The following is a 27568-nucleotide window of genomic DNA, read 5'->3' as shown; positions in this document are numbered from 1 at the left end:
TTCTTTACTACACCACCTGACGACCTGTTTTAGTTATCCTAGCCGACCGCATTAACTCCGAACCCTTTCGGCGTATCCGATCCATCGCCGCACGAAAACCGCGTGGATCCATCTCCTCCTACTCGAGCGGGCCATCCAGACTCCAGAGGTGTACGTAGCCGGGCGCGGCCGGTGCCACGCAATTCCGCCACTTTCCACTTGCAACAGGGGGGCGCGCGAATCACTCACGCAGACGCAACCGCACGCCCCCCGTTCCAATTCGATCGAGCCGGCCGGCCGGCCGGCAACGACGACTCCCCCCGACCGTGCGGCGTGCGCGCACTCATTTCCGTCCGCCCGCGGCCCGCCCCGGGCGCTCGACCGTCCGACCGTGCGTGCGTGCGTGGGAGCGTCTCGCGCGACAATTGGCACTTCGGCAGAGCGAGCACGCACCGGCGCGGTAGCCGATCGAGAGACGTGTACGTGCGCAGCGAGCGACGGCGCGCGGCGCGCGATGCACCTGGAGGCAGGAACGAAGCGGAGGCCTCCGCTTAGGCCTCGTTTAGTTTCTAATTTTTTTTAAAAAAAACATCGTATCAAATTTTTTGACATCTAAATAAAGCATTAAACATAGATGAATAAAAAAACTAATTGCACAGTTATGAAAGAAATCTTAAGATGAATCTTTTGAGCCTAATTAGCCCATAATTAGCCATAAGTGCTACAGTAACCAATATATGCTAATGACGGATTAATTAGTCTCAAAAGATTCGTCTCGCAGTTTCTAGGCTAGTCGTGAAATTCGTTTTTTCATTCGTGTCCTGAAATCCCTTTCAACATTCGACCAAATATTTAATATGACATTTCTTCTAAAAATTTTCTTAATAACACCACCTTAGATTCGCCGCTCTTTTTTTTTTTCTTCGCACCGGCTAAATTTGGACCGGCGCCGCGTGAAACGCGTAAGTACGCGCGCGTACGTACGCCGGTGACTTTCCGGTGTGCGCTGCTGTTCTCGTCCCGCACGTCCACCTGCTTCCCTTGACCTTTTTGCTCACCGACTCCTAATCTTCGGGCCCCGGGAGTCAAACAATAGTGGTGTACTAGAAGATCCCACGCGAGCAACTCATATGATATTTAGACTGAGAAAATTTTTAGAAGAATTGTCACGTCAAATGCTTGATTAGACATCGAAAGAGGTTTTTGGATACGAATGAAAAACGAATTTCACGGCTAGCTTAGAAACCGCAAGACGAATCTTTTGAGCCTAATTATTCCGTCATTAGCACATGTTGGTTACTGTGGCACTTATGGCTAATCATAGGCTAATTAGGCTTAAGAGATTCGTCTTAAGATTTCTTCCATAACTGTGCAATTAGTTTTTTGATTTATCTATGTTTAATGTTTTATTTAGGTGTCCAAAAATTTGATATGATGTTTTTGAAAAAAAAAATTTAGAAACTAGGCCTCAATATGTGTTTACTTCGCTGTTGAAACCTCCGATTTATCTTTTTTTTCCTTTCTGTTGGACAAAACCGTTATCCTCTTTTCCCAGTCAGCTATGCATTGCAGACCACCATTCATGAGGAAATAAATCCCAGAAAATGGAAGGAGGCTGCTATATCTGAAAATCCTAACACATGTCCGTCCCAATTGGGCCAGACCCAGCGAACTCATGCAGGAAGGAAGGAATACTACATCCTCAAGCAAGCAACCAAAGTCTACTCTCAAAGTCCGTCGAGATAGCCGTCGATCACATGGTCTGCAGTCCACTTAACAAGTCAATCGGTGAGAACATTCGGAGCCCCTTCCACCTCAGCCTCCTCCTTTGACCCCCTCCGCTACACGCTCTCCGCCAATACCGCTATATAAGCCCACCGCACCTCCTCGACCCAACCAAACCATCTATCTATTACATTTACACCTAACCTTCCTCAATTCCTTTTGCTCGATCTATCGATCGCCTCCTCACACAAGCTAGCTTTCCTCCTCGTCATCATCGCCGTCGCCGCGAAGGAAGCAATGGCGCCCAGGAGCAGCAGCCGGAGCCGTGCCGCCGCCATCTTCCTCGTGGCGCTCGTGGTCGCGGCCGCCGTCGGCCTGCCGCCGGCGTACGCAGCTCGGCCGCTCAGGCCGGCCGCCTGGAATGCGCCCGCCAGCGTCGACAAGTACGCGCCGCTCCTGCTCTCCATGCTGCCGAGGAGCACGGTGACGCCGTCCGGCCCCAGCGGCGGCACGAACGGCGCCGGGAACTAACCAACGGAGCGCCACCGTGGAGACCGAGGTGCAGAGGGAGATCTGCTGCTTCAATTCATACATAGCTGCTACTCATAGTAGTTGAGACTTTCATTTTTTTTTTTGGTTTGTAATGTATATAATATATACAAGATTGGTAGAATACGTACGCATAGTGCAGGGTGTATATATATATGCGATATATTATACTGTTATGCCTATTCTTTTGTTTGCCAATTGTCATGGCAGTATTTTGCCATGCATGACACTGTTTATATACAAGAGGGTTACCCTTAATGAGAAGATCAGCAAAATATATATACGTGCCAGTGTCAAGCCACGAATTTTTGTCAGTCTCTTGCCGTGTGAATTTTGTGTTTCGGTTATTATTGTGTCTGTGAATCACATGTGTACCTTATTTAGGAAGATGGTCGTATTACGTCAAGTTTTGCCTAACATGACTACTGATATAAGGGCTTATGGATGGTGGATCCGTGTTAACGATCACGTCTCTCTAACACTACGATCGGATGATCTCAGTCCCATTAGTTCTGTCTCGAATTGGCATGTGTCAAGAACTGATCGTGTGGGGCTGAGCCATGGCAATGCGAATCGATGTTTGGAAAGATTTGAGATAGACGCACCATCGTCTTTTTGAATTTGAAATTTTAATCTTAAATTTACAGTTGATTTGGGCCTTTCTATCATAGTTTACTTTTTAGCAATTACTTTTAGATCACTATAAACACGAGGGATTTGACTTTTTGGCACTCGTAAGATTGAGGTTCAATTATTTGACATCATGGCCCACTGTCATTAGCTCAGATGGTTCCACATGTCATATTCACGAGTGTCAACATAAACAATTGACTAGCGAAGAAAGTGTCAAATCATCAAATTTATCCTATAAACACATATACAAAAGTTTTATTTAGTTATTACTTTTTATTTGCAAATTATACCGTCTGTTTGTTTTTCATGAAAAAGCCAACCAATGCCCTAACGGAATGGAGGATATTTTTCAGAGGAAGATTTGGGAAGATGTTGTTCAGACTAATGAGAGGAGTTGAATTTAGGGAGAACACGGATGTTAGGGAAGGAGGAGGTGACTTGACTTGTCTTTGATCTCATCTGTTTTTGATTATTTCGCCTAGCGTTGATGGCTCCTTGTGTGTGGGAGTTGCGGTTAAACAACTTGGATGCACAGGTCGAGTCAGTCAACTTGGTCGCCTAGGACTGCAGCTCAGCAGACGAAGGATGCCAGTAGCTAGATGCGATGTTGGCAAGATCGGCCGGCGACAGGATCTAGCTCAACATGTTAGCAGTTCACCTCTCCCTCCCCTGCTTCCTGCTCTGTTTTGAATATGGAAGAGAAGTGGAGAGAAAATATTAAGAATGAGAAAAAAAATCAAATATTGAAGAGTTAAATTAATGGCTGGTTCTTTAATTTGAAACAAGATATCATCTTAGATCTATAAACTTATAAGATACACGTTTAAATCCTTAATTTTGATTTATTGTGTTGCATAAGGTCGAAAGTGCACATGATGTAGCTAAGAGAAATAAGGCGACAGAATTTTGGATTTCAACCTCTCAACTGCAACATGTCCTTGAGTTGGTTTCAACCAATTGCAAATTACTTACTCTATTAAAAACTAGATAGAGTGATTTTATCATCTTTTGAAAAGTACCTCCAAATATCAAAATAACTTGAGGTACCAAATTATATACTAAAAACTATGATAACTCCGATACTTTTTCAAAAATAATAAAATTACTCTAAAAACTAGTACTAGATATGGCATGACAGTACTTATAAGTCTGAACAAATACTCTATCTAAATTCATTGTACTATGTTATATTACATTCAGTGTTGTAAATCCAAAATTTTACATCGATGGTGTCACCGGTAACTCTCTAACCACAACTTTGGATGACCGCAACAATGTGTTTTGGTTGGCGGTCATTTCCCCTACCCCAGTCGAGAGGATCACTAGCAGACATTCTTACAATCTGCCTGCTATCTTCTTTGGATGCCGTTGGCCAAAATCATTTTTCGCTCACAAAGAGATAAGGTATTGGGTCGAGCCAGAAGTCACATGTGTCCTGTGGCACCAACCCTTGAGTATTGGATCTAAGGGCATGTACAACATCTGTCTTTAACCCGTCTGTATGTTATGAAATTTAAAAAAAAACCCTTCTCAGCTAACAGACGATCATAGCGTCTCTTCGCGAAGAGATGGCAGGGATGCGTGCTCCAATGCCAAACCGACACCGCTAGCACTGTTGTACACTATGTCTCGTCTATTCACTAGTACTATTGATTACCTTGATTTATGTGTCAAATAATAAATTAAATGTTTTGCAGACAAACAAATAGACAAGTTATTGGACAAACTGTCTATTTAGCTGTCTGTGTGTGTCAAATAGACAACAACCGTCTACACTGTTGTACTTACCCTAACATTGACTCTTGTCCCAACCCCAACTCTCCAATGCCCAAGGCGCTCGATTGCCTCTAGACCACCCAATACCACTATAGTTGGCCATAAGGCCCAAAACCCGACCCAACCCATAGCACGGCGTGACCCTAGCATGGCATGGCCCGAACGTTGTCGGGTCTAGGTCGGCATGACCTGAGTGTTGGGCCATGCCTAGGCCACACCTTCGGCATGCAGGGCCAGCTCGACATGGCTCGATTTAATTAATAGTGATAAAAAATATTATTAAATGACCTAAATTATATCTGATTTAGTCATACAAGGCTTAGCTCAAAGGAGATGTATGTATAATGGACTTATTCTAGCCATCCAAAACCCAACCCAAAAAAGAGAGACGAAAAACAGACGTATTCATACAGTCGAAACAGTTAAGAGAGAAAATATAGACTTTTTACAGAATAAGCACGATAGAACATCGTGCCTTTGGGTTGACCTAACACGACCCGAGTGTTATTGGACTGCTTATGGGTGCTCGGTGTAACCCGTGGGTCAGTATGGCATGGCCCGATGTGCTAATTAGGCCATGCCGACCCGATGGAACTAAGCATGAGCCCAGCTGTGCCTAGTCCGTGCTAGGCTGGGTAGCCCATATTGCCACCTATAAGTACCACCAGATCAGCCAGGCTTCCATGTTCAGTCACATAGCTAGTGCCCCTAGCTTGTTTAGGGGCTCTGGTTGGGCATCACTGATTCACCACACTACCAGCTTTATGCAGCTTGCATAAACTCCTTTATAAGCTTCATCTTCCTTCTTTCAAGGAGTAACGTATATCTCTTTTCTACTCCTTGAACGAAGATTGAGTACTTGAGCGTTCTCGTTTTCTAGTCCTCGAGTGTGAATGTTTGACTTGCTCCAATCTTCATTTAAGAGTAGAACATTATTGCCCTAATAGAATTAGGTCCACCCACATGCATGCTGCGACATCACTGTTCCTTAGGGCCAGTTTCATCAACAAATTAACAGCTTAATGTTCATTATGACCTCACCGAATTGTGATTTGCTTTGAATCATGCTAAAATTTCGTTGGAAGAAAACATAAGCACTCATGCTAAAATTCTGAATTGCTTTATATCATGCACACTCTGCCTGTGGCGTATACGCTGCTGGAGCCCAGGAGAGCGACGTAACCTTTACTTGTCAGGTTCATCCACCTTCTTGTACTTAACGATATAAATCCCGGGAGTTAGGGCTAAGGGGCGACTAAAGTGTCGGATGGATGCCTTACAGTTTGTTATGCGAGGCAGATGATAGGACAGCCGGACAGCTGCATCTTTAACAAATCATCCGACCCTCTTTACCATTATTAAAATGGTATCCCAGAGAAACATCCAGGGGTCTTCCCGCTAGCTTCACGAGTTGGTGGGCTAGCTGGCCTGGATCGAAGCTTTACTTCTACATATTTAATATTTAATTGATATTAGGTTTTTTTATAATATCTAAGTTTTTTAAAATGATATCCTGACGTACTATATTTTCCATATTTTCCAGTATATAAATTTAATACGTTAGGATTATTGATACGTCGATGTATCAAAATTTTGCGGTAAAGAATTGATAACTCGAGATACTTTCTCAAAATTGTGACATTTCCCAACCTTCGGCCCTCCGTTTACATGGAGAAAATTTTTATCTAAACTATAACCGAGTCTTGTCCGGAAATTTACTAGTGACTAAAGTCGAAGACAAAATTAACAGACAGGGACATCAAATTGGGTGATGGACATAGCAAATCAAGCACCTTTCTTATTCCCTTTTGCTGGAGAACATGCACACTCTGCCTATGCCATTAATATATTAATTCCCATAGTTTCAAGGAGTGTATATCAGCAACGTTTCCTATCAAAAAAAAGAGAATTTCACTATGCATGGTAGTTAGAAAGGAGAGGAATATTCCCAACTTTGCTGTAAAGAGCTGGGTTTTAAAAAGGGAAGGGCCCAAGAGATCATAAGAGTGCTCTAAAAAGGCAGGGCAATGAGTATGACAGAGCAGTAGAGATAGGATTAACATGACAAAAGTGCAAACCTGACACTATTCTTTATAACCGTACTAGTTCGTGAGCCCAGAACACAGCCTTTCATAAACTTCTAATTAGAGTCTAAACAAGCATATCACCCTCTTCCCTTTGTATACATGACAAGTAATCATCAACGCAATTGCAATACAATTGGGCCCAAACCTGATTTCTCTGGGAACCTTTCACAGAACTGAAAAAAAAAAAACCTGTGCTGTTTTCCATGTGTACCATTGCTTGTGTCTTAAATCCTAAAGAAATTTGCTCTGATCATTGCAACCGCAGCTACATTAGTACAAATGCCATGATGATGAGACCTGTACAGGCTTAATTGGCTCCTTTCTTGGTGTCACAATCTGCAGAGCTTGAGAGCAACTCGGCCATTTCATCATCCTTTGTCAGCTCAGACTCAGATTCTTCTGCAACTCATCCTCCACTTGCCATTGCCAACCTTACAAGAGAGAGTCACTCCTCCATTGCCATGCCCTGTGCTAGCTTAGGGCTTGGAGAGAGCGTGTGCCGGTACTGTCAGTGAGCGAGAGTCTGAGAGAGATGAGCAGCCATGAGAGGTTCAGGCTGTCCCATCTGATGCCCAACTCCTGGTTCTACAAGCTGAGGGACATGAAGAGGCCCGGGGCGAGAGCGAGCCAGAGGAACGCCATTGCAGCAGCTGCAAGAAGCTCCAGGAGATCGTCGTCGTCGTCGAGCAGCAGCCACCACCACCACCACTACTACTACCTCCATGGACATGGAACCGCCACGCCCAAGCCTCTCCCGCTGTCGCCGCAGCGATCCTACTACCCGTACCTGCTGCAGCCGAAGCCCATGCAGCAGCACGACAGGCAGTTTCACATCGTCTCCAGGTCTCCTCTCTACCAAAGAAGCCCCGCCGCCGCTGCCGGAGGCGAGGACGACGACGACGACGACGAGTTTCAGTACCTGCAGCTGCGTCCGATCCGCACCAGGCCGCCGGCGTTGGCGTCGTCGGCCGAGTCCACGTGCCCGAGCTCGCCGAGGCTGAGGAGCAGGAGGCTGCACGTCCTCGGCGGCGGCCGCGACCGCGAGTGCAACGCCGGCGCCGCTAGCACCAGTAGTGGCCGCCGGAGGAGGAGCGGCGGCGGCGGCGGCTTCGCCGTGGTGAAGGCGTCGGCGGAGCCGGCCAGGGACTTCCGGGAGAGCATGGTGGAGATGGTGGCGGAGAACGGCATGCGCGCGCCGGAGGACCTGCTGGAGCTCCTCGAGCGCTACCTGTCGCTCAACGCGCGGGAGCACCATGGGGTGATCATGGAGGTGTTCAGGGGCATCTGCATCGAGGTTGCCGACTCCGATTGCGTTGAGGTGTGAAGCTGCTACTACCGATGATTTCTGTATAGCTGGATTGATCGATGGAGCTGTAAATCCATATGCATATGCGGTGCCGTTAATTTGGGTGTTAATGGCATACGATGGTTTGTGCTGTTCATGAATCAAGTATATGTAACTCAATTTTCTTGTTACATCGTACCCCCTCCTTGTATATACTACTCCCTCCAAATTTATTTATTTACCATAGTTGATGTTTAAATCTAAGTTTAATCATTTTTTGTTTAGTTTTTTCGTAAATATAAAAATTATAAATCATGTTTAAAATACCTTTGATGATAAAAAATTCACAACAAAATAATTAATAATTAAAAAATTAATAGGACAAATAGTCAGACGTAGATTTAAAAGTCATCGACGTGAAATAAAAAGAACATGAGATACTACTTTTAGATCCCAATAGGGTCTTTAATGTGCTACCATGATAATATATATATATATATATATCAATAAATTATTTTAAATGATAAGAGTTGAACCTTTTTTTATTTAACTATAAATCTAGTAACATTTTTCTTATCTCACCGATCTTTACTATTTAGTAACATTGCATTTAGGAAAATTTCACTATAGGGCATTGTGACTTTGAAAATTTGCTAGTGGACACCCCAATAACGAAGTTTTGGGGAAGACACTAACAAAAGTTACAAAACTAACACCACCTCTTTTTTATGTATCCATGTGTTGACGTGGAGAAAGAGGCAAAAAAATATTTGACACGGATAGACCAAAATGCCTTTGCTTGATTCAGTCAAGATATTTCTTAAGTTTATTTGTCAAAATATTCAATTTACTAAAAGTAGAAAATTCACTACAATAATTTAAATCAAACATGGCTTTAATAGACTAGCTAATATTCTGATACGAAGAGTCTCTTTAGTTTATGAGGAATAATTTTGTCATATTATGGAAAATCGATAAGTTTTCTGCCCAACAAGTATTTGATTTAGATCATGTTATACTACGAAAGAAATGCAAGTCATTGAAGGCTAAGATAAACCACTCTAGTGATACAAAGTCCGATCGATCAAGGGCAATTTGGTCCATTCGTGTTAAATTTTTCCTTCTCTCCCCTCGTGAGCATAGATACATTTGTACAAATGGAGGGCTGTGTCCCACAGCTAATTTTAACTTTTGGTAGTGTCTTCTCTAAAACTTCACCCCGCAGCTAATTTTAACTTTCGGTAGTATCTTCTCTAAAACTTCACTAAAACTTCACCCTGAGTTATTTTTGCAAAGTCAGGATGTATTGTAGCTTACTTTTATATCAATATTTTTTTATGACTTTTTGACAGTTAAAATAGAAAAAGCTTAATTTAGCATTGTTCTAAGAATATTTATATTTGCAGACGGAGGGACTACTTATCTATTATATATATTTATATATAAAGAAATAGGAAAATGAGTTATTACATTCGCTCTCACGGGCTAGAAAATCTCACGTTAATCAAAAAATAAAAAGTAGAATCTGATTAGAAATACAATTTTATAATTAAAAATAAAGAAAAGTAAAAATTCCATGTGTAAATATATTTTAGAAAATTCCAAAATTCGGATTTAAAAACTAATTAATATTGAATGAAGAATGCATCTATAAATATAATTTAGAAACATCTAATATTCTTGTTAAAAATAAGTAATATTAAGAGAAGTAGTCGACGTATAAATAATCTGAAATTTGAATTGAAAAATAACAATTATCTATAAAAGAGTTTATGTACAAGTAAAGTTTAGACTACAAGTATAAATACAAATTAGGAATCAAAATATAAAGAAAAGTAAAATGAGGTTCCATGTAGAAATACGATTTAGAAAAATCTGAAGTTCAAATTAAAAAACTTTCAAAAATATATATCAAAATAACAGTCAATACATATAGATATAATTTATAACTATGTTAAACACGTAATATGTGCATGTCATAAGTGTTTTCTTTAGAAATTGTCATAAAGTGATATGTACTAAAATTAGCAACCAAACAAGTCATCATGATATGATGGTCAATTTGGGATTGTCGAAATGACATAGTTTTAACAATAAAAAATTATCTAACAGTATGAAGATTATCTTGATGTGTTCCAATTGGCTCCACTCTTGGTGATGATGCTATCACAGGAACAGCATGATAAAGCCTTCTACTCTTAGAATTTCCAGCCAAGAATCTTTTATCCCACTTTGGATGGTGCAGTACTTCAGAATTGGGTTTTAGAGTCAATGTGATTTTAGAAACGTTATTTCATCTATTTTTTTTTTATTTCAACGAGCTGGGTGTTTGTCCCATCATCTTATTTATGTTTCTACTTCTAAAATGTACTGGCCGTGTGCACAACCGGCAGAGGCAAGAGATGTAATGCATTCCTTTTATCTAAAAATAATATGAAATTCTATTTCCAAATTTTCAACCCAACATATAAGTTTTCGGGACGCATCTATAGAATGCACGGTCACTGGCAACGAACTTCATCCAAAAACATGTGTCAACGTGTAAACCCTCTTTCCACTTTTAGTCATGTTCCTTTTGAACCTTTTATGACAACCTACGTATTATCATCTTGGTCCTTTCACTTCTATTTATTCTTATAAACCAAAATTTAAATTTAGTACCTTAAATTTAAACTAGACTTTAGGGTTTTTTAATCTAGTTTATTTTATAGATTTGTTTTTAGATCTCTAAGATATATATATATATATATAATTTTTGTTTATAAATTATTTTTCATTTGTAAATATATTGTTGAGTTTTTCACTGAAAAACTAAACAATCACCCTCTATATTAAATATCCTGTGATAGATCGTGACCAATATTAAATATATTAAAATATTTATAAGTAATATAATTGTAGCAGTAACTTAGCTCTGCATAGATGTAACTCTCTGTAGTATATAGGTAATTACATCGTGGACAAGTTGAAAACTTGAAATAAGAAACTACGTGAAGTACATTCACAAGTGAGACATATAGAAGATTTTTTATGTAAATGCATATACTTTATTTATTGAATGAACCATTATTTTTTTCTTAAGAAAAACAATATTTTGTCATATAGAAAGTACCTCTTCATTCATTTAGAAGTAATTACGCCGTTAAAAGGGAAAATACTCTTTATAGTATTAGAAGTAACTTCAGTAATAGAGAGAAGTAACTTTCAAGAAATTTATATAAATTTTCACGGTATTAATAGGGATGGCAATTTTGCCCACGGAATGGGTATATGTGGATATCCGACTCAGCGGGCAGCGGGCATGGGTATGGACGTAATTTTTTTCCTGTGGGTATACCCGCCCACGACCCGACTACCTATGGGTAGCGGCCGGGTTTTAATTTTTACCCGTGGTGACCCGCACACAACCCGAATATATATATAGGATGATCAATAACTTTTTTTACCCAATTGGCCCATATAAAAAATCATACATATATCATTATCATACCTTGGTTGGTTGGTAATTCACTAGATTTTGATATCATTGTTCTTTTTTATTTATAGTTTTTAGTTCATTGTTTATTTTACTATTTTTTGTATGGATATTGGATAAGGAATTAATGATGTGTTTATTTTAGAATACCCACTGGGTACCCAACGGGTACCCGGGCGTCCGTCGGGTATGGGTATGGATATACTATTTTGCCTGCTAAGGAATTCAGGTACGGGTCGGGTATGCATGGGCGGGTATCGAGTTGGACATGTTCCTGCTCCACCCGTACCTGACCCGATCCGACCCGACCCGACCCATTGCCATCCCTAGGTATTAGAAGTAATTGTATTCACGAAGAAAATTAAAAATAACTATTTATAGTATTAGAAGTAACACACTACCTGGAAGTAACTCTACATATTATAGTAGTAGAAGTAACTATGCTGCTACAGCAATTAATAACAAGAACAAAATGTAAATAACTTGAATATATTCAATATTAGACTCATTTTGTCACATATTTTAAGTGGATTATAGTGGTTCAAACAAAATTTAAAAATAATATACAAGTTAAAGCATATAAGTCAGCAAAGGTTCTATCAATAAAAATTAGATTTAATTAGATTCATGGCATTATAAATTTGCTAGTTTTAAAATATGCCATTATATTTCGACTAATTGTAAGGATGTCATTATAATTTTACAACTATTTCAGATATATCATTCTTGGACCATATTGCCCTTTTCACATATCAAGGGCGCAGTGAATATAGGCATTATGGTCTAATTTTTTAAAAAAATACACTGAAGGGGTATGGAGTGACATATTTCGAATAGTTCTGAAATTATAATGGTATTTTTATAATTAGTCAAATAGTAATGACATATTTTAATACTAGCAAATTTATAATGGCATGGTTCTAATTATAATGTAAAAATATTACCTTCTATCTATATCATACGAATTAATACATTAAGATGCGATGTAGAGGCATCAATACGCATCCAGATATCGTGCTGCTTGCCTTACGACCGGACGGTAGCGCGTGCGTCGCTACTTAAGACCAAAAAGTGCAAATGCACGCTGTATAGATTTTATCAAATTTTTGCTGGCAGAAAGAACATATAGAACTTTCAATATAAAATTTAGTCCAAAAAATGATTTTATCGGTTATTCACTGGCGATATTGCACGAGACACGAGTAGAAAAATTCGTAGTGAAAAGCAAAACAATCCACCTGGCGCGGACGCGGACAGCGGCGCGGGTGCTGGACTGCTGGTGCGTGGCTGAACTGAACCCAATCCAAAGCACGCTCTGCCTCCCGCTCCGCCACCATGCCCGCCGCCGCCGCGGCGCTCTCGTTCCCCGGAGCTCTGCCCCCTCCAGTGCAACTGCAACCACGCCGCCGCCTCCGCCGCGCAGAGCCACCCGCCTGCGCGCACTCCGAGCGCGGCGTCACCTTCGACCCCGGCTCCGCGTTCTACCGCAGCGACAGCGCCGCGGGCCGCGACCTCGCCGTCCTCGCCGCCACCCTCCACCGCCGCCGCTACCGCGCCGACCCCTCCGCCCCATTCCTCTGCCTCGACGCCATGTGCGGCTGCGGCGTCCGCGCGCTCCGCTACCTCGCGCAGGCCGGCGCCGACTTCGTCTGGGCCAACGACGCCTCCGACGCGCTCCGCCCCGTCGTCGTCGGCAACCTCTCCCGCTTCGAGCGGGCGCCCAACAGGAGGTGGGTCGTGTCGCACCTCGACGCCACCCGCCTGCTGGCGGAGCGGTACCTCCGCCGCGAGTACTTCGACGTCATCGACGTGGACTCGTTCGGCGGCGACGCCGCCTACATCAGGGCCGCGTTGCTGGCGCTCAGGATTGGGGGCCTACTGTACCTCACTTCCACCGATTGGCGGTCCGCCAGAGGTTATGGCTCAAGAAGGTGAGCTCCTGAAGTCCTGATTCATTTGGCGTTTAACTTTTTGTCACTCTTATAAATGACATCTAACATATTTGTCAACCGCTGTCTATGACATGCTGGCTCTCATGTGTCTATGATATGTGGGCTCAGTGACAAATATGTTAGCACCATTTTTAAGAGTGGCAAAAAGTTAATTATTTGCATTTGAAAGCTAGTTTTAATTGTATTCTGATTGTAAGTAAGGTAGTCTGTACTTGTTCTGTTAGTTGTATTCTGATTATGTTGGTCAATATTTGCATAATTGAAACAGCTGGTTGTAATCTTGTATTCTGAAAATGTACCTAGTTTTACAGGTAGGGGTGCTGGCTTTTACATTGTCCATTAGGTGTATTATAAACTGCTAGGAAATGTATGGCAAATAATGTCAATTATTAGAGTGCATGAAACATATGTTTACCAAGTGTCAGTTGGACAAAGGAAAATCCATGTCAGACAGACAAACGACGCGAATAAAGTTACAAAGCACAAATCAGCAATTATGTCCAGAGTGTAGTTACACATGGTGAACCCAAATTAAATCATTGAGCAACATTCTGGAAACTTCACACAGAGACCACCATTTCTTTGGTACAGTGTGGCATTGCTACTGTTGTTATAGTCAATTATTTTTCTGCTTCAAACTAGATTTGTTTCATATTGGGGATTATACCATCCATGTTTCTTTCATAAGAACCTTGTAACATTCTGTTTTCCTTAGCTCTTTGTCATCATATGGAGCATATATACGTCCAGTGCCATATCCGAATGAAGTCGGTTTGCGAATGCTTATAGGTGGTGCTGCACGGGAAGCAGCTATTCTGGGATTTCACATAACTCCATTGTTCTCGTACTATGCATATCATGGCCCTATTTTTCGTGTCATGGTAAAGTTACATAATGGAAAACAAGATGGTATCAGGTACTCATTCTTTTTTGTAGCTGATCATTCTATGATGATATAACCAGTTAGTCTGTAAAATGGAAAGCTGCTAACACTCTTCCTATTTGGCAGTAATTATGGTTTCATTTGCCACTGCAAAAGTTGTGGCCAGTCGCGGACTTTTGGATTTGATGAGTTGGGGCAGATTACTTGTGGCTGTGCAGACAATACTGTAGGTACATGTGTCTCTGTGGTGGTGTAATAATGCGACAACCATCATAATCGCATTTAGTCACATTTCTTATGTATTGATGTTATTTTTTTGTTGGAATGGTACAATTAAGTTTTAGTCAGGTGTGATTGTGAACATGTTTAATTGCCTGGACTAGTGAAGTGGCCTGGCTCCTGGATGCAAAATTCCCTCCAGCCAGGCTTACTGGATCAACCATAGCTGCTGAGGCAGGCTAGGCTAATGATATAATTTCCAAGGGTTGGAGCATATTAAACAGTTTTAGCACACCTGAAAAGTAGATCAAGACTTCTTCAGGTTAAAGTCTACTAGAGTATGTTAGCACAAAATAAAAGGTTACCCTGAGCACTTTATTTCCATTGTATTTTACATCTATATTGCAATGAAAACCCCAAATAGCATCACTTTGGCAGCATCCAAACATGCCCATTTAATATGGCAAGAAACATATGCTGCATGCTAGTAATGAATCTCTTCATCACCTAAGTCGAGGACTCTATGCTATACGCAAGAAACCTCAGAAAGCCATTGTGACTGTTGAATACTTGGATAAGGAACTGTGCTATTATATAGTTATTATTTTCTTTTTCAGGATCCCAGCTCGATCACTGTTGTAGGACCACTTTGGACAGGCCCTCTCCATGATACCACATTCCTAACTGAAATGTTAAGCTTGGCTACAGATTGGGGATGGGCAAACACAATTGAGAATGGCGTCGCATTACAAAAACTTCTTGACACAATGATTGAGGAAAGCGACTCAAGGTTGCCACCTGGATATATCAGACTTGATGAGGTATATGTTGCAGTTCCTTATTAACTTATTCAGCAATATGCGATGTACCATTCAAGATGTACTAGCAGAACTCTTCCAGAAAAACTAATCAGCTGCATGTGATTCTAGATTGCTAGCCGTGCAAAAGTAAACTCTCCACCACTTGGCACCCTCATAAACTCACTGCGCAAGGTATTTTGGTTATGTCTGTAACATCAATATTTAGTTAACATGCAAATTCCTAGCTAACTTAACACCAATGTTACAGTTATACTTGAAGTATATTCTTTTTGCTTATGTGATATTTATCAGTTGATTCTTCCTAATAAGCATTTCCGTAATGAAGTATGTTTAATTAACCTTTTAACTTTTCGAAAAAAAATATATATTGGTATACTTTTACAACTCTGAGCACCCTCTGAATGTGTGAGCAGGAAGGTTATGCTGCTTGTAGATCACATATAGGTGCCAATGCTATCAAGACCAACTGTCCCATTGGGTCTTGCTTAGAGGTAGCACAGGAGATCCGGAATTTGCGATGATGGCTTATGGCTTATGTGGTTGACGAAGCAGACAAGACTGTTGCTGTTGAAGAGCACAGAAGTTTATTTGGGATGAGCAGTCCAAATGTTCCCTGGCTCCCTGCAAGCATTGGCTTCCCAAAACCAGAGAACTCTCACAAAGGCGGTAATCTGACAGAGACCCATCATCCTGCACTACACAAAGCAGCAGTTTGCAGGTGGGAAGCAGCAATAACAGCTCTGCTGTTGAGGCATTTTCCTCCGCCTGCTCTGTGCATGCAGTAGCATTTTGTTTAGAATTGTTGTTTCTGTTTTTAATTCTTTGTTAAGAGACTAGAACCGCTCTTGGGAACTCAGGAGTGCTTACCATGTACAAATGTTGTTCCTGGTGATCAATTTTGTATCAGCTATCTAACACATCCTTTCTTTTACCTCTTCCAAAGGTGAATCTCTCAAAAAGAAAAATATTGATGCTGTCACTTTGCTTCTCTATGATGAAACTATATGTGCATCTGCTATTGTTCATAAACAGAAGCCTAAGCATACAACTGAGATAATGCTGAAACAGACATCCAATGGAGCTATAACCAGCACAAGTTTGCTGGAAACTGATCAATTATTTCAAGTATACATAACATTGAACATACTGCTTAGGGCTCAAATACTTCACGGCAGCTGAAGAATCACACAACTAACGAGATCATGGTCCCAGTGTGACAAGAACATGCAGAGCTTTACACACATTGACGAACCCTATTCCTACACTCTGCTTCAGCTCATCCACACTCTTAACCAATAGATTTAACTAACTCAATTAATCAATGGGTATAAATACATCGTATTGAACAGATTGCTCCAGGCTCAAAGGAACGATCAACTGAAGACAACAACACACAGGCGACAGCCTACAAGAACCTAGAGAGATTTACACCATTGATGAGCCATCCTACGATTCCTACTCATCAACACTATGTGCTTTTCAGGAACAAGCCGAGCTTCTGTAGCAGGCAACGCTCACTGTCCTGGGATTTCTCCGAACTGACCATGTACTCGACCTTGGGAGTGATCCCCAGCTGCTTCATGACGCTGGGGTCGATGTGCTCGTACACCGGCCGCGCCGTCCTCTCCATCTCCTCCAGCTGCTCACGCGCTCTCTTCCTCTCGAGCGCACGCCGCCGCAGCTGCTGCTTCTCCTGCGCTCTGGCGATGAGCTCCCTCATATCAGTGCCAGGAGATGCTGGTCTCTCCTTGGTCAGCTTCTTGTTAAGCTGAGTGGCCTCTTGCTGCTCCAATGGATTTGGCTCTACTCTGATATCTTGTTCAGTGACTTCCTGCATCTCAATCTCGGTTGCCGGAGGTGCTGCTCTCTCTGCCAGATTCAGCTTCATATCGTGTTCAGTGGCTTGCTGCTGCTCCAATGGCTTGGCTGCAGCTTCGGTGGGAAGGTCAGAGGTAATAGGGCTGCTGCTTGCGCTGTCTTCATCATCGTCAGAAGAGTCGGAGCCACTGCCGGAAGAGGAGGATCATGAACCGCTGCAGGATGATGCTGGTCTCTCCTCGGTCAGTTTCTTGTCGAGTGACTTGCTGCTGCTCCAATGGCTTGGCTGCAGCTTCTGTGGGAAGGTTAGAGATAACAGGGCTGCTGCTTGCACTGTCTTCATCATCGTCAGAAGCGTCGGAGCCACTTCCGGAAGAGGAGCACGATGAACAGCTGCAGGATGATGCTGGTCTCTCCTCGGTCAGCTTCTTGTCAAGTTGAGTGACTTGCTGCTGCTCCAATGGCTTGGCTTCAGCTTCAGTGTGAAGCTTAGGGCTGCTACTTGCACTGTCTTCCTCGTCGTCAGAAGAGTCGGAGCCACTGCCGGAAGAGGAGCACGATGAACAGCTGCAGGATGATGCAGACGAGCCACTTCCCGAAGATGAAGATGATGATCCAGAAGATGCTGCTGCCGGCTCGCTCTCGGTGGTCAGCTTCGTGTTTTGTTCAGTGACTTCTTGCTGCTCCAATGGCTTCGGCTCAACTCCGGTATCTTGTTCAGTGACTTCCTGCATCTCAACCTCAGTGACTACCTGCTGCTCCACCTCCAATGGCTTCGCCTCAGCTTCATCTGAACTGCTGCTCGCGCTGTCGCTGTCGTCATCAGACTCGCTGCCCGAAGATGAGGAAGAGTCTCTGCAGGATGATCCGGAAGGGCTGCAGTTCGAGCGCGAAGGTTCCGGGAACTTGTCAACTGCAACAGGGGAGGCGTCGCGACTGAATTCATCCTCTTCTTGCTCGACGACTAGAGGAGAGATGCCGCTGCAGACGTCGTTGATTTCCATGTCTGCGTCCTCATCGGCAAGCTCACCGTCCTCGAGTTGGCAGAGGGTCGAGCGGCTAACGCAGGCCTTGATCTTGGTCGGTTCTTGATCCTCCGCGCGCGGCTGAATCTTGCTCTGTTGCGCGAACTCCTCGAGCAGGTTCAGCAACCGAAACAAGGTGGCGTCTTTGGCGGAGTTAAGGTTGATCTCCATCTTATCGCCGTTGGGGTCGACGGCACAGCAGCATTCGGTCTGCATCAGCTCGACGATGTGCGGCGGCCATGGCAAATCCGCCGACAGCGACGCGATGAGGCAGTAGAGGCGTTCCCTCTCGGCCCTGGACATCGTCGGCTCGATCACCTCCATCTCCACGCCTGGGCTGGTGATGATCGTCTTCCTCCTCTTGGTGGCGGACGCAGCCTCGTCCGTCTCCGCGTCGGTGGCGGCCTCCGGATTCAAGAACCGGCCGCTCTTCTTGCCGCGCGGAGGGAGAGCGCAGGCTCCGGATTTCGTCTCCGCACCCGCCGCAGCGTCGCCATCGACGTCCTTGCGACCGGCCAGCAAGGCCTCCGCCTTCTTGACGAGGGCGCCCACCGCCCGGCGCTCCGACTGGACGCGCTCCCTCAGCCAGCGCCGGCCTGGCAGACCGGGACGCGCGGGAGGAGGAGGAGGCACCCTCCCGACGGCCATGGCGGCCGGAGTGGTGGTGGCGCGCGCGAGGGAAAACTAGGGCAGATGGATGGATGGAATCGACGGAGCAATCGAGTCGATGGAGCTGGAGCGGAAGCGGAGTAATGAGACAGAGGGGATGGGAAGCGGAGGAGACGATGGTTTTATAGAGGGCTCTACGCGATCGACTCGGAGTCGGAGTCGGAGTGGATTTCCTTCTCTCTTTTTTTTTTTTTCTCTTTTTGGTTGACAGTAGATTGGGGAGTCGGAGTGCTCCGGTGAAAACTGTGTTGGGCACCTGATTTTTGCCCGTCGCCGCACTTGTCGCCGCGGAGAGGGAGATTGTACGCCGGCGCCGGCGCCGACGATGACGAGCCACCATTGACGCCGGCCGCCAAGGCCTCCGCGGCTCCGCTTTCTTGAGGAGGCGGGAGAGGAGAGGAGGCGAGGCCGAGGAGCGAGCCAGCGAGGGTCTTTTCTGTTTTTTTTTTTCTTCTTTTTTTTTTTGACAAGGATAGGGAATCGGAGACTGGGAGTACGAGAGAAAATGTTGAAACTTGAAACGTCTGTAGGAGTCTGTTCCTTTGGTTTGGTTTTTTATAAGGCTGGGTTCAGTTTTCAATTTTTTCGAGAGATGTCACATCAACGTGTATGGTTATATATTTAAAATATTAAACGTAGTCTAATTATAAAGTAAACTTTAGATTTTGTCTAGAAACTACGAGACGAATCTTTTGAGTCTAATTAATCCGTCATTAGCACATGCTAGGTACTGTAGCACTTATGGTTAATCATGTATTAATTAGGCTTAAAAAGATTCGTCTCACGATGTATCCATAATTGTGTAATTAGTTTTAATATTCATACTTCATTTCATTTAGATTCTAAAGATTCGATATAATGTTTTTGGAAGATCTTATTTAGTTCCTAAAAATTTTCACTAGAAACATTATATCGAATCTTTAGACACCTAAATAGATAATTAAATATAGATGAAACAAAAAACTAGTTGCACAGTTATTTGAGAAATCGTGGGACGAATCTTTTGAGCCTAATTAGTCCATAATTAGCCATATGTGCTGCAATAACCTACATGTGCTAATGGTGAATTAATTAGGCTCAAGATTAATCTCGCGGTTTATAGGCTAGGCGTGAAATTTGTTTTTTTATTCACGTCTGAAAACCCCTTCTAATATCGTTTCAAACGTTTGACGTGATATCCAAAAATTTTCTTTTCATCAACTAAACACCCCCGAAGATTGATCCTTCGTGCTTAGAAGCATGAACAATATTCCATCCATTCGAGTTCCATATTACTCCCTGCGTCCATAAATATTTGATGTTGTTGATATTTTTAATACACAGTTGACTATCAACTTATTCAAAAATCTTACATAATTATTAATTATTTTTATATTTTGTATTTATTGTTAAATATATTTTTATGCATATATATAGCCTTACATATTTTTAAAAAAAATTAAATAAAACGAACAATCAAACATGTGTCAAAAAGTCAACGGTATCAAATATTTAAAAATGAGGAAATATAATATAAGATTTTTTATACTTGTCTAGATTTATCTATATACATGCATATATTTTAGCTAGATTTATTAGCGCATCTATGAATTCAAATAATGATAAAAGGGTCTATTTTGGGAGATTTAGATTCTGAGAAGCAGTTGCTTGGTAGCCAGCTTCTAAGAATATGTAAAAGCTTCTAAACCAGTTTCTGAATTCTTTGCTGTAGACCGTTTGGGATAGCTTCTGCTAGAAGCAGCTTTTGGGAAAAGCTCCCCCAAACAGGCCTAAAGTCGTTTGGGGCCCAAAGTCAGTATGATACAACATGCAACACTCGCACCACAAGGAACGCTATTGTCTGATACATTTTGGCTCTTTCACAACTACAACTCCTTATATGCCTTTTGGATTTTAAAACTTAATTTTGAACTTAATAAAATTAAACTTGATTTTGTGGTTTTCTAATAATACCGTAATAGAAATAGGACCTCTTGCCTTTGAAAAAAAAAAGTCGAAATAGTACTACTTCTGTATCCGGTAATCTGTGTGCTGTACGTGAGCTTGTGGATTCACAAAGAACTGCTTTTGTACCATACATTCGTGTTCTAGCGAGATCATATCACTATAGCTCAGCACAGCATCATTCATTCGCTTAGGAAATACGAATACAGAAAGGTGCGCCACCAGCAGCAAAGAAAGTACAGCAGCAAAACCGACAGGCATTATGTTATTCATTTGTCCACCTCTATGCAAATGTACAGAAGGTCCAGTAATGGAACAGGCCCATTTTATTGCATACAGAGATTCATGGCAGCACTAGGTGAAAAGACCACAAGCATCGCCTTCAGAAATATCAAGCAGCCGCATTTTCGTACACCTCTCCAGCGTATTTCCAGTTCATCACCTTCCAGATGTTGCTCAGGTAATCTGGCCTGACATTCTTGTACTGCAGCCATGGAAACAATCGAACACTATTTAGGCAAGAAAGGTCTTCAAAATTCAACTTGCAACATAGTAGTAAATAAGTTGGGTGGGCACAATATTTATGTTCAACTTGTTAAACACAGCCAGCACGACAGGTCGGTACATCAGAAGTTCGCAGTTTGTATCCAAGCATGCATAACCAATGTTCCATTGCCTACTCACATTCTACCCATGAAACACAGTCACTTTATTCTGCTCTTGTTAGGTTTTTGTGGAAATCAATGGATCAATAATTTAAAGTAGTAGCTTCATGAGCAAATATTATAAGGGGAATAACCGAATAAGTTGTCTAACTCGTTCAAGTGCAAATGTGTGATCTGTTGATCATATCATATGTGGCGCTAGCAACATTAATTATATAAACAAATTATAGAATGTGCCTTCGATCCCAACAGCATGAGATTACCTGCAGGTAGTAGGCATGCTCCCAGACATCAATGCCCAACAAAGGAACCAAATTGGCCCCTTTTGTTACCAGAGGGTCCTGCAAAGCACAAGTCAGCTGTGCTTTATTATCAAATCCCCAAGTAGGGTGCTACAAAAACCACATTATTTCTTTGATAAAATAGGGTTCACAATTTCATATATCTAAGCACATTAACCAAGCTAAAACTAAACTGTAAGGATAGCAAACACTTGCCATGTTCTTAGTAGAGTCAAATTCAGAATTCACTAAACAATGGAAATTCATAAGTAATTCAAAAGGCTTACAGTATACTACAGAAAAATACATCTCATACTACTCATGAAGCAAAAATGTAGTATGATAGTATCCTTGTTTTTAACTCTTAAAAACCAATTGCAGGAGACTACTGAACAAGGTATTGCTTCTGCAATACTCACTCTGTTTCATATTATAAGTCAGTTTGGATCTGTTCGAAGTCAAACCTCTTCAACCTTGATAAATTTTATCGGAAATATAGCAATGTTTTTAACACAAAACAATTATAGTATGAAAATATATTCTGTGGTGAATTTAATGAAACTAATTTGATGTTATGGATGTTAGTAAACTTTTCTATAAACTGTCATACCTCTTCACTTAAAACAGACCCAAAGTGACTTGTAATATGAAGCCAAGAGAGTACATGTTAGCTATATTGCATATTTGCATTAACAGATTTTAGCAAGCCACTGTATCATTTTTAATTAGTTCAACAAACTCAGATCCAATAGCAGTTTCCTTGGTCGGTGTACCAAGTTTCTAAATACATCTTTCTGCTGTAAACCGTTGCTTGAAGTGTTTTCGATCACTCAACAGATTTTGAGAACATAACAAAAATGAAAAGAACCTACCAACCATTAAATTTTGGAGAGTCATGCATAGGATATCAATGTCCTGTTATTCTGCACAAACAATACGAACTAAATGGATTAAAGAATTTTCACCTGGTTAGCAGTTGTTTCCACGGAAAGCTTTTTTGCCTCTTTATCCAAAGCTAGCCACTGCACAAGAAAATAAATATAATGAACAACACATTTCTTCACACTTAACAAGGATGAAATATTCACTGGGTAAAACAATTTATGGTGTACACACCACCCATCCAGATCCTTGTAAAGCTGCACCCTCAGCGTTCATCTTCTTTACAAGTGCCTCAAATGAACCAAAATCCTCATCGATGGCCCAACCAAGTTTCCCATGCGGTGGCTCGCCACCACCCTCCTGTAAAACACCCAATATTTTCAATAATTCAATATTGGAGACCTAAGAGGGAAAAAAAAGGAAAAAGAAACAGAGCAAGATGTATGAACTAGATACTTACGCTGATAGGCTTTAGGTTGTTCCAGAAGATGGAATGATTGACGTGACCTGAAACATAGTTAACTCATACATTACTGAAATATCCTTGTCATAATAAGAAGCAATCTGAAAGAAATATAATCAACCCAGCCTTCTACTTCATGGTAAGGAATGCACCAAACACTTGCTCATTTCTCATGTCTATGATCAGAAGGTTTCGCTTTGGCACTCCTTGCAGTTGGTCTCAGAGCAACGTCAGAGCCACATCGCAGCATCAAACAGTGGTCGCTATCCAAGCACAAGAATGTAGCTAAGGGCAGGCAAAAGGATTTCCCCTCCATACCCATCTTGAGTATTTGGGAGTCTCTAGAAGGAAAGGAACACTACAGTCTTCAAATCGAAGTTAATGCAATACCACAATCATAGCAGTTCAATCCTACAGAAGCTTTGGGAGTGGACGGCAGCTTTGGACCCAGATGAAATAACAGTAGCATCACCACCATTCTGCCAGTTGTCCCCTTCAATAGTTTGGTGTAATGTGAACCTTATCAACTTCTTGTGGTTATTATCGCTCAACATATGAATAAGTGAACTACCAAGGGCAGTGCATCTGCTTATTTTTCTTTGATGAGAGAAATTAGCATATGACAAACCAACTCAAAGGCAGGTGAACCCAAACTGAACAAATCAGCAGAACATGGATGCATCACGATGTTATCTAATTTAGTAGTAAAACATTATACATCCGGTCATACAGAAATGAAGCTTAACAAATCACTCATTCATCCAAGTGCCTGATCAAATCAGAGAAAAAAAGGGCCTCAAAATTACAATGATGGATCATTACCTGACCAATCAGACTGAGCCCCTTTCAAACAATGGAAATTAACAAAAAAGGGTTAATTTTTTTTCAGGAATCAAGAGAAGTTCTAGCATTGAGATGGGATCTAACATAGCATACTCTTTAAAGCTTATAGAACCATATAATTCAGTGTAGTTCTAACTGTTGCCATGGCAATACATTAACATCAAGCTGAGAACTGCAGCTGGATTAAGGTAATACAGAATTATAGCACAATCCCAGGTACCCAATGCTAATTCTACTCAGACCCCATATTGTGCAATGCCCCTACAGTCACCTCATAGGGCAATAATAATAAATCACAACCAACTAAGCACAAACTGAACCAAGTTAGAATCAGGATAGCTATTGCAGATAGCATGCACCAAAATAATTCAAATTTTACTGAAAACACCCCTATGCCGTTGAAAATGACTGTTTCGAAATTAGTATCTACCATACCACCACAACACAGTATTTAAACCTAGATTCGCGGACGATAAAAAAAAACGAAAACCCAGTAAAACCCCCAACCCCAATCCGATTCTCCATTTGGGTGAGCATGCTGCACACCGCCTCTGCCGTCAAGGCCAATCCATATCAGCAACAACAGCTCACAAATTCCCCCACACAATTCGTCAGATCCCCGCCTCCCCCGTCGTCCCCCACGAACAGGATGAGGAGGGGAGAGGAAACCGTACGCGAGGAAAGGGTAGAGGGGTAGGGATAGGGACAAGGGGGCGGCGGGGCCTGACCTCCGCCGTTGAACTTGATGGCGCCCTGGAGGTGGACGACGGCGGGGGCGTCCCCCTTGGCGAGGGCGGCGTCGAGCTGCTCGAGCGCCTTGTTGTAGTTGGCGACGTAGGTGGCGTGGTGCTTCTGGTGGTGCAGGCGCATGATCTCCCCGGAGACGGCCGGCTCCAGCGCGCCGTAGTCGTAGGGGAGGTCCGGGAGCGTGAAGGTCGTCACCCCTCTCGCCAGCGGGCGGGCGGCGGCTAGGGTTTTCCTGGAGGCCAGCGTGCGGAGCGCCATGGCTGCGTGGAGGATCAGTGGAGGAGGAGAGAGTGGCAGGTGGCTTGGGCGGTGATATGTACCGAGAGTCGGAAACGGAAGAGAGGTTTCGCGAGAGGCGCGTCGCGATTCGTGCAGGTGGGTTTGATTAGTCACGAGTCATGACGTGTTCGCCGTCCTACGAGGAAGGCTAATAATATAATATAGTAACAGAAAGTGGCTATAAGATTTTTTTTAGTTTTTTTATAGTCCATTTATATATAATGGTCAGCTCTTTATTTAGTGTAGTACCCACATGTCTGTCTCACATGCTATCTTGTTTCTTGTGCCTGAGCTGACTATAAGTTTATAAGTTTATAGTTAGCTTCTCCTCTCCTTCCTCCCTTCTCTTTTCTACATCAGCATTTAGCTGGTTTATAGCCTGTTATTATACTTTCAGATTGCTAAATGTGTTAACAGCAAAAAAAGAAAAACATGAGTGGACAAGTTAATTGCGTAATATTTGAATGATACAAATCGTCTCAGTATTTTTTTTAAAAAAAGTATTGCATCTGTCCAAAATACGGTTACTACGAAGGCTTAACATTTGTGGCAAAATACAACTTCTCTGAGTATTTAATTTCATCACTTACTTATTGCTCTCCATCTATCATCTTTTTTCCCATATTTGATTTCTTCACCTTCTTTCTTCCAATCAATTATAACATTCTCACATTTTAACTCCATATATATTTGCTTTATCTTTGCGCTTTTGCTCATGTTTATAAGCTAAAATTTAAATTTTCAACCTTAAATTTATAGTTGATTTTGGGGTTTTTCACCGAATTTTATTTTTTAATTCTGATTTTTAGATTGATAAGAATATATATATATATATTATTAATATATATATATGTGATACTCATAAATTATTTTTTGTTTACAAATATATCATTTGACAATCACCCCTATATTTTGAAATGGTGATTATATTTATTTTTCAAAAAACATAGACATTCATGACATGCACGTGTATATTCACCCTATGAACATATACGTACACAACCTATATCTAAAGATGGGATCACTTTCCCTTATGAACGCAGCATCCACACCCTACTCCAATAAACACGTCTATAGTTATCGCTGGTGTCTCATAATTGATGGATAATTTATGCAGATTAACTAACTGAGTAAAGCGATGCTGAGTGCATCAATCATAAATCTTATCCCACTTTGCCTGACTCTATTTTTTCGGCCGACTAGCTTGACTCAGGCCTTGTTTTGTTGAATTTTTTTTCAAAAACATCACATTAAATTTTTGGATATCTAAATAAAGCATTAAACATAGATGAACTAAAAACTAATTGTACAGTTATGGAAGAAATGTTTAGACGAATCTTTTGAGCTAATTAGTTCATAATTAGCCATAAGTGCTACAGTAACCAACATATGCTAATGACGGATTAATTAAGCTCAAAAGATTCGTCTCGCGGTTTCCAGACTAGCCGTGAAATTCGTTTTTTCATTCGTGTCCAAAAACTCCTTCTGACATTCGATCAAATGTTTAGCGGGTCCAAAATTTTCACAATCTAAACACCCCCCTCCCTCAGGTTCAGATAACGTGGCCGCGCTGTGGAAGAGGGCAGACGCTGCATGCGGCCATGCGTGAGCGTGGTGGGTTCACTGAACTGAACTGTGTGAGATCAGCGCCCGGGCGGCAGCAGCAGCCGCCTACTGGAATTGGAGTGTTGGGGACGCCGCCGGAAAGACGGAAACTGGGCAGGGTCGAGACAAAACCGGTGGCTCGTTGCAGTTGAATCGTTCTCTTTCTACGAGCGTAAGAGAATGACTTATTAATTTTTTTTACGATCTAGATATAAATGTTGTAAAATAAATTATGGTAAAAAAAATTCTAAAATCAACCCTCAAACTTAAGTTTTAAAATTTCAATTTCAATTTATAAATATGAATGCAAACAAAAAAAGGTGGAGCGAGGTGTTCACAAACAATGGGCTTTCGCTAGTGTTGTTTTTACTCTGAATCTTCAGAGAGTTCAGATACCGGGTCCTGCTGCTAAGAAGCTTGCGTCAGGAATGAGCTTGGAAGTTGGAAATTGGAACGGGCTGTCCTCTTCTTCCTTTGTTCCTTACACTTGATTCCTCTTCTTCCTTTTTACCCCAAGATCAGAGACCGAAATTATGTTCGTTTTAAAAAATAGTGTTAGCTAATCTGAACTACCTGTAGAGGGCTCGTTCGTTTAGAGGAATAACAGATGATTTGATTTTAAAAGAATAATTCTTATGAGTATTATTTGGTTTATAGGAATAAAATATATGAAAACCAAATAAAATTTTCTTTATTAGAAGTTGTATGGAGAAATTATAGGAACGTTTATCTAATAAATCTAACTATGCATACATTCCTCCTATATTCTCCTATTCATATATGTTAAATTTCCTCCAAACAAAGAAAGCACACCTAGTGAGTGTGGTGTGGAGTTGTGGTTGCATGTCCTCGAGGCCACCAATATTACCCATATACATATGGGATTTCAATAGAAATTTAGTGAGGTCAAGAATGTCACTAGTTTCTGCAGTTGCGTGTCACTAGTTTCCGCAGTTGCGTGTG

At 41.9% G+C, this 27568-nt stretch overlaps 3 protein-coding genes and 1 pseudogene across 3 annotated transcripts; 2 read left to right on the top strand and 2 right to left on the bottom strand.

The window, feature by feature from the left end:
* The first annotated feature begins 7093 nt into the window (after positions 1 to 7093).
* LOC102699509 (transcription repressor OFP1-like) lies at positions 7094 to 8262 on the top strand. Its single transcript, XM_006655139.3, has one exon. It carries the CDS (start codon positions 7282 to 7284, stop codon positions 8071 to 8073), a length of 792 nt encoding a protein of 263 aa, XP_006655202.2. The 5' UTR covers positions 7094 to 7281; the 3' UTR covers positions 8074 to 8262.
* Positions 8263 to 12811: 4549 nt separating this feature from the next.
* On the top strand, positions 12812 to 16333 carry LOC102711619 (tRNA (guanine(26)-N(2))-dimethyltransferase). The gene is made up of 6 exons (XM_006654200.3): positions 12812 to 13440; positions 14177 to 14377; positions 14471 to 14570; positions 15181 to 15384; positions 15493 to 15555; positions 15798 to 16333. The coding sequence occupies exons 1-6, from the start codon at positions 12845 to 12847 to the stop codon at positions 15903 to 15905; spliced, it is 1272 nt and encodes a 423-aa protein (XP_006654263.2). The 5' UTR covers positions 12812 to 12844; the 3' UTR covers positions 15906 to 16333.
* Positions 16334 to 16838: 505 nt separating this feature from the next.
* Positions 16839 to 18875, bottom strand: LOC107304180 (annotated as a pseudogene).
* A 2189-nt stretch (positions 18876 to 21064) lies between these two features.
* On the bottom strand, positions 21065 to 25018 carry LOC102711347 (superoxide dismutase [Mn], mitochondrial). Its single transcript, XM_006654199.3, has 6 exons — positions 24703 to 25018; positions 23129 to 23175; positions 22903 to 23028; positions 22752 to 22808; positions 21769 to 21846; positions 21065 to 21324 (listed from the first exon to the last, which is right to left on the bottom strand). Exons 1-6 carry the CDS (start codon positions 24977 to 24979, stop codon positions 21232 to 21234), a joined length of 678 nt encoding a protein of 225 aa, XP_006654262.1. The 5' UTR covers positions 24980 to 25018; the 3' UTR covers positions 21065 to 21231.
* Between the last annotated feature and the right edge of the window lie 2550 nt (positions 25019 to 27568).

The sequence above is a fragment of the Oryza brachyantha genome, chromosome 5, assembly GCF_000231095.2.
Source record: "Oryza brachyantha chromosome 5, ObraRS2, whole genome shotgun sequence".
NCBI lineage: Eukaryota > Viridiplantae > Streptophyta > Magnoliopsida > Poales > Poaceae > Oryza > Oryza brachyantha.
Note: the sequence above shows the minus strand (reverse complement) of the source record. Positions and strands in the feature narration are given on the sequence as shown.

Excerpts from the sequence above, each read along its gene's own strand:
- LOC102711347 (XM_006654199.3), bottom strand. The coding sequence starts at position 24,979 with ATGGCGCTCCGCACGCTGGCCTCCAGGAAAACCCTAGCCGCCGCCCGC. Across the intron at positions 23,176-24,702 it reads CATCAAGTTCAACGGCGGAG|GTCACGTCAATCATTCCATC; the intron begins GTCAGGCCCCGC and ends ACTATGTTTCAG. Across the intron at positions 21,325-21,768 it reads AGCATGCCTACTACCTGCAG|TACAAGAATGTCAGGCCAGA; the intron begins GTAATCTCATGC and ends CCATGGCTGCAG.
- LOC102699509 (XM_006655139.3), top strand. The coding sequence starts at position 7,282 with ATGAGCAGCCATGAGAGGTTCAGGCTGTCCCATCTGATGCCCAACTCC.
- LOC102711619 (XM_006654200.3), top strand. The coding sequence starts at position 12,845 with ATGCCCGCCGCCGCCGCGGCGCTCTCGTTCCCCGGAGCTCTGCCCCCT. Across the intron at positions 13,441-14,176 it reads AGAGGTTATGGCTCAAGAAG|CTCTTTGTCATCATATGGAG; the intron begins GTGAGCTCCTGA and ends TGTTTTCCTTAG. Across the intron at positions 15,556-15,797 it reads TCATAAACTCACTGCGCAAG|GAAGGTTATGCTGCTTGTAG; the intron begins GTATTTTGGTTA and ends ATGTGTGAGCAG.